The 5,949-nt window shown below is 36.2% G+C and overlaps 1 protein-coding gene across 8 annotated transcripts; it reads right to left on the minus strand.

Moving 5' to 3' along the window:
• Positions 1 to 407: 407 nt before the first annotated feature.
• LOC141700259 (myosin-12-like) lies at positions 408 to 4,628 on the minus strand. 8 transcript variants are annotated; one of them, XM_074504061.1, is made up of 9 exons: positions 3,633 to 4,628; positions 2,405 to 2,531; positions 2,165 to 2,325; positions 1,945 to 2,077; positions 1,753 to 1,859; positions 1,492 to 1,553; positions 1,216 to 1,392; positions 670 to 875; positions 408 to 597 (listed from the first exon to the last, which is right to left on the minus strand). In XM_074504061.1, the coding sequence occupies exons 1-3, from the start codon at positions 3,743 to 3,745 to the stop codon at positions 2,218 to 2,220; spliced, it is 348 nt and encodes a 115-aa protein (XP_074360162.1). In that variant the 5' UTR covers positions 3,746 to 4,628; the 3' UTR covers positions 408 to 597; positions 670 to 875; positions 1,216 to 1,392; positions 1,492 to 1,553; positions 1,753 to 1,859; positions 1,945 to 2,077; positions 2,165 to 2,217. The 8 variants fall into 8 exon arrangements, with proteins under 8 accessions (XP_074360162.1, XP_074360168.1, XP_074360163.1 ...); XM_074504067.1 differs by having other exon boundaries at positions 408 to 875; positions 1,753 to 1,849; positions 3,680 to 4,628; XM_074504062.1 differs by having other exon boundaries at positions 408 to 875; positions 1,753 to 1,849.
• Between the last annotated feature and the right edge of the window lie 1,321 nt (positions 4,629 to 5,949).

Genomic DNA, 5,949 nt, shown 5'->3' on the forward strand with positions numbered 1-5,949 from the left:
TTTTTTTAATAAAGTAGTGCAAATAATTAAAAAGAGAATTTGAGTAAACTGCATTAGTGCGGACTGATGATACTCAAGATTGATAAGATATAAACTCAATCTAGCAGCGTACACTAGATAACACCAACCCAAAATAAGAAACTAACTGAATCATATTTCCCACCATGCCACTGGAATACCACTCTGATATGGAAACGCAAATCAGAGAGCAAGAATCACAATAAAAAGCTCTAACAATACCTGGACAACTAGATCATAATCATGCACTTCACTTTCATATAATATTAATAGTAAACAATGTACTGAATGATTATGGTATAACTGCAACTGAGAAAACTTTAAAGTCGGTTATGTTTTAGATGAAAATTTCAATAGCAAAAAGCATGCATCTCTGTTGGAAGCAGTCATAAGCAAGTTCATATATTGATGTCTCAGCTTCATTTCATCTCAGTATAATAATAAAATACAGAGAGGTATAAAATTTGTATACCCATCCAAAACATCTAGAGACATTATTCCGAATCGTTCAAGGAATTCATCAAATGATCACTTTGTTGGATACCCTGCATAGCTGATTCTAATTGCCTCTAAGACACCCTGCCACCAAAAGCAGTTATTTTCCAATATATGGATGAAAAGATATATAAAAAATCCTGAACTGGTAATTACCTGAATTGTTGTTGCAGCCCAGTTTCTTCTTCTGCGTCTGAATTCATTTCTGGCAGCAATAGATCGCAATCCGGTTTGGATAACTATTGTTGCTTCCTGTAGTTTCTTATATGATTTTCTTTCCGCACAAACTCATGCATGCTTCTGTATATGTATTGAAGCAGATTCCTCCCTCATATGTTCATACAGCTTACGTGCAATTTGAGCTGTAATAAGTTGCGTAAAAAATTATTGTTTGCTCAATTCGAACTTTTTGGTATTCTCCGTTTCTTCGGATGATATGACTTCAAATTCTTAGTATTAGAAAGATATTTATGTTGAGCTAGGGATCAAAAGAAACGTGCTTGGCTAGTTGTGATATTTTTTGACACAAGATCACCTATACTGAAAACTAATATTATTGCAACCACTTAAGGAGAGAGGCCAGGTATGCCTCTTTAAAAAGTTCAATATAGGATCTCTGACGTTTGTTCTTAAATTCCTGTAATTAGAGTATAGAATAATAGTAGGTCAAAAAAAGAAGAAAAAAGACGCAAGGAAATTTACCTCTCCAGTGTTTTTGCATTTAAATTGTAGCCCTTTTAATGGTAATGATCTCCTTTCTGGTGAGATATGTTTGGATTTGTCTCTGTATGCGCCTTGCAGCATAAGCTAGAACTTCAGCTCTTCGTGCATCTAATCAGCCATTTGCCCAGCTCTAAGAAACACCTTTGTTTTCCAAATCTGGAGTTAAAATCATTGATGAGAAGTCTCAGTGTTACTATACAAAAATAAACCACATTGATGCTGCAATATATTTAATTCAAAACTACTTTTCTATACCTGATATCTCTTTAACCCCATCCTGTCACAGATAGCAACACATGAAAAAATTTTCATCTGATCTGCATGAGAAAAAGTGGATAAGCACCTTGTGATGATAATAAGTAAATGGTATAACTCTAACTGAGAAAACTTTAAAGTCGGTTATGTTTTAGATGAAAATTATTGGAAGCAGTCAGAAGCAAGTTCATATATTGATGTCTCAGCTTTATTTCATCTCAGTACAATAATAAAATACAGAGAGGTATAAAATTTGTATACCCATCCAAAACATCTGGAGACAACATTCTGAATCGTTCAAGAAATTCATCAAATGATCGCTTTGTTGGATACCCTGCATAGCTGATTCTAATTGCCTCTAAGACACCCTACCACCAAAAGCAGTTATTTCCAATGCAAGGTGAACTGTTAACCTTACTAATTCCATAAATGAACATAGAAAGATTTACTTACCCCATATCTTAATTGGTTAATGACACTAAAGTTCTCAAATATTCTTGGCTTCAAAACTGAATTAGGCTTTACACATCTGATGTAATGTGGTTCTGTTGTGCTGAGAGTTTCCATTAAACTTTGTAATTTGTTGCTGGATTTGAAGTATAATGTTGAACACAGATCAGTTTTCTTAGATACTCATACCCAAGGCCTCTTAATAACAAAAAAACTAGCTTACCTTGAATTGGGTTTAAATGGATGAGAATTTTGACTGTTTAGATGTTTCGTCGGCTAATGTATACCAACAAAATTGCATTTTGAAGCATCTAGTAGAGCTTGATGCTCTGCTATCACATAATCCTTATTCTTGTCCAAAGACTGATCAGCTACATAAGTAACCTGTTTCACCAAAGCATATCAGTGAAAAAATTGGTTTCTTTATTTTTCTGACAAAAAATAGACCAATGACTGTACTTACATCTCCAACATAATGGTTGATTGTAAAATCAGTTCGTGCCAGTTTTGGCTTGGTAAAGCGTTTATGGTTCTTATATGTCTGGTACATCTTTTGTGCAAACATCTCATAGGTGGCCTTTGGAAACATACTGTAGACGATTAAACTTTAGTATTAACTGCAAATATAGCCATACACACCAAAACAATATAGCCATACACAAATTTCCAGCAATTCCAATTTCAGCCACACATAACAAGAATCACAAATACATCCATTAACAATCACAAATACAAACTATCAACACATAACAAACTATAAAAAAAACAAATAGGAAAAGAGATTCCGAAAGAAAAAAAGGGCAGAGAGAGAGACTGAGAGAGATACATCCACTAACAACAATGATGCATTACTGGGTATGAAAATGTCCAGAATGGAGGTTAAACAGTTGGAGTGACTCCAGAACAAGACAAAAAGAAGTTGATCCCTGATTTTGATTGCAAAGAAAATGAGGAGAGGAGCCCAACTGAGGAAACCTATCGTCAATGCTTTTCCCTCTACTGTTCTCTATATTATTCTTGGTTGTTTTTATCAGAGTTGCTCTTCATAAGTGGCTGACTCTCTAAAAACATTCACTCAACCTTCATTTCATTTGAGATCTGGTTGATATTGTCTATTTAGTTATCAAATTTATAAAATAGCATCACTGGTATCAGAGCCTTCGAACCTTCGAAAATGACACTCAGGAAGAAGCAATAGGACCGGAGATGGGTCAGATGGTGAGGGAGAACACCCGGATCTTAATCGGATGGAGGTAAGTCTTCGAGCTTTACTGAAAACTCAACACGTCTTATTCAAGCTTGTAATACCAGTAATGTCAATATAGAACAGAATGCCAAAAATATCGCTGAGATTAATGAATTATTGTTGGGTTCATCAGTGCAAGTAGCTAAGTTAGTTAATAATGGTGAGAAGGATTATGCGAGTGGTAGTCAAAATACAAGTATGGATAGGGATAACACCACAAATAATACGAGTAACTGGTTCCAGACCTTTGAAGCTAGAATGACTAAGGTTGAATTTCCCAAATTTGATGGGACATACTTACGATCTTGGTTTTACAAATGTAACCAGTTTTTTCAATTGGATGAGGTTGCAGATCCACAAAAGGTGAGATTAGCTGTCATTCACCTTGAGGGTAAAGCCTTGTTATGGCATCAAACCTATATGCATAGGTGTAAACATATTATACCTTCTTGGACTAAGTATACTGAGGATATTACTGTGAGATTTAGAGACCTCTATGATGATCCCATGACAGAGCTCAAAGCTTTGCGACAACAAGGGTCTGTTCAAGACTACCATGATGCTTTTGATGCTCTCACTAGTAGACACACCATGTCTGAAGAATATCTTCTCAGTTGCTACTTGGGAGGGTTAGATGATGAAATCCAGTTGGCAGTGAGGATGTTCACCCCTAAATCTATACAGCAAGCTCTGTGTTTAGCCAAATTGCAAGAAACTTCTTCTAAAGCACAGAGAAGCAAATCCTCCACGAAACCATTGTTACCCAACCCCACTTCATCCAAAGCCTACACACCATCACCTATAACCCATATTAAACCATAATCTGTCCTAGTTACCAAACCACCCTACACAAAACCTAACCCTCAGACTACTTTCACCCTCAATCCCAGTAGGAGAACATTGACTCCTGCTGAGCTCAGTGAAAAAAGAGCCAAAAATTTATGTTTTTGGTGTGATAAGAAATTTGTACCAGGTCACAAATGTAAAGGGAAAAAGCCATAGTTCTTTCATTTAGAAATGGAAGTTGAAGAGGAAGAATTTGAGCAATCGGAAGAACCAGTAGAAGATCAGCCAACAGAAGTAAAGGAGTGTGCACAAATATCATTGGAAGCTATTGAAGGAGTGTCTGCGTTTCAAACTATGAGATTAACAGGGCTTCATGGTAAGAAGAGTTTGCAGCTACTGTTAGACACGGGTAGCACGCACAACTTCATAGACACCATCAAGGCTTTGAAGATGGATTGTAAAATTGAAGGCATCAATCCTATGGGCGTAAGGGTAACTGATGGAGGGAAACTGTTATGTGATAAGATCGTTAGAGGATTTACTTGGAAAATGGAGGGTGTGGAATTCAACGCAGATGTGTTGCTCCTGCCCCTCAGTGGTAGTGATTTAGTACTTTGAGTTCATTGGTTCTCACAACTAGGACCCGTTATATGGGACTTCTCTAAACTGACAATGCGGTTTAACTATAATGGAACCAAGGTGAGTTTAAGAGGTGTGAAAACAATCTGCGATTAATACAAATAATCAAATAAGTGTGTGCGTGAGTAAACGAAATCAAACGGAGGAAGAAAAGATATAAACAGAAGAGAGATCCTCGAGTCCAGTTGAAACTGTCTCCTTAAAGCTATTTCGCCTCTCACCGTATGTGCGAGTCGATAGCCTCCCAGGATAAAACGAGGTAGCGGCAGCGTTACGGATAACGAGCACCTTCAGCGAGCTTGAACGGGCACGAAACTATCACCGAGAGAGAGAGATTTGTGTTTAGAGGCGAATATGTTTTTGGTGTGTCTAACCCTAACGCCTTAGAGGTGTTTATATAGGTGTAGATAGACTTGTGCGCTACTCTTTTACATAATTAAATATCATTAATTATGGAATCGGTGTAATACTTGCAAGCTACTCTATTCCATAAATAATCTGAAACAGAATCAGATTAAATATATCAAGACATACACCATATCAATTAATCTGAAACAAAATCAAATTAATTTATGCCATAATATTTGAGCCAAATTCTAATGGAAAATAATAATTTCCATTATTAAGAGAATATCATCATATCTCACACATCTTTTAGTCATAATGCTCAAAAATATGACTTACCAATATGGGACTTATACCCATATTTTCCAACAATCCCCCACATGGGTGAGATTGGTGATCTTAGTAGCACACACCAGACAGACAGACAGACAGACACGGAGTTTGACTTGGTGATAGTTTCTTCGATCAGATATAGCATACGATAGGTAGAGAATGCTCCTTGAACCTTCGCTCGAGTAAGCATACCGACTTTACTGGTAGACAGTAGACGTGTGTTATTCCTAGTGGACTAGCAATGAGATTTACAGAAGGGGGGTTGAATGTAAATCTCAAAACTTTTTCAAGTTTTGAGCAGTTTATGAAAGTTGTGTGTTCAAGAAGAACAAGTGTGTGAATTGCTTTAAGCTAATACAGACAGATATATATTCAAGCACAAATGTAAAGAACACAACAGACCTTAAAAACTTTTCTGGTGGATTTGTTGTTCCACCAGAGATGGTATTTTAGAAAATCTGTGATTAAACAATGTTGATCACAGCTGCATCCTAGTACAAACTAGATGAATTTTCTCTCAATATTTTTCTAAACAGCTCTGGAAAATCTCACATCTAATTACTAGCTTCTACTTGGTTTATATATTACCAAGTGTACAAGTGAAGAACAATATAAAATACAGTAATAAAATAAGATCTTCACTTGCTTCTTTTCCTGTT

This window comes from Apium graveolens, unplaced genomic scaffold, assembly GCF_009905375.1.
Source record: "Apium graveolens cultivar Ventura unplaced genomic scaffold, ASM990537v1 ctg1999, whole genome shotgun sequence".
In the NCBI taxonomy this organism is placed as follows: domain Eukaryota; kingdom Viridiplantae; phylum Streptophyta; class Magnoliopsida; order Apiales; family Apiaceae; genus Apium; species Apium graveolens.

Bases quoted from the DNA above. Each gene is read 5' to 3' on its own strand.
- LOC141700259 (XM_074504062.1), bottom strand. From the start codon at position 3,745: ATGGTAGTCTTGAACAGACCCTTGTTGTCGCAAAGCTTTGAGCTCTGT. The intron at 2,532-3,632 runs GTATAATATGTT...AATCGTCTACAG, and splicing joins AGTATACTTAGTCCAAGAAG to TATGTTTCCAAAGGCCACCT. The intron at 2,326-2,404 runs GTAAGTACAGTC...TTGGTGAAACAG, and splicing joins TCAACCATTATGTTGGAGAT to GTTACTTATGTAGCTGATCA.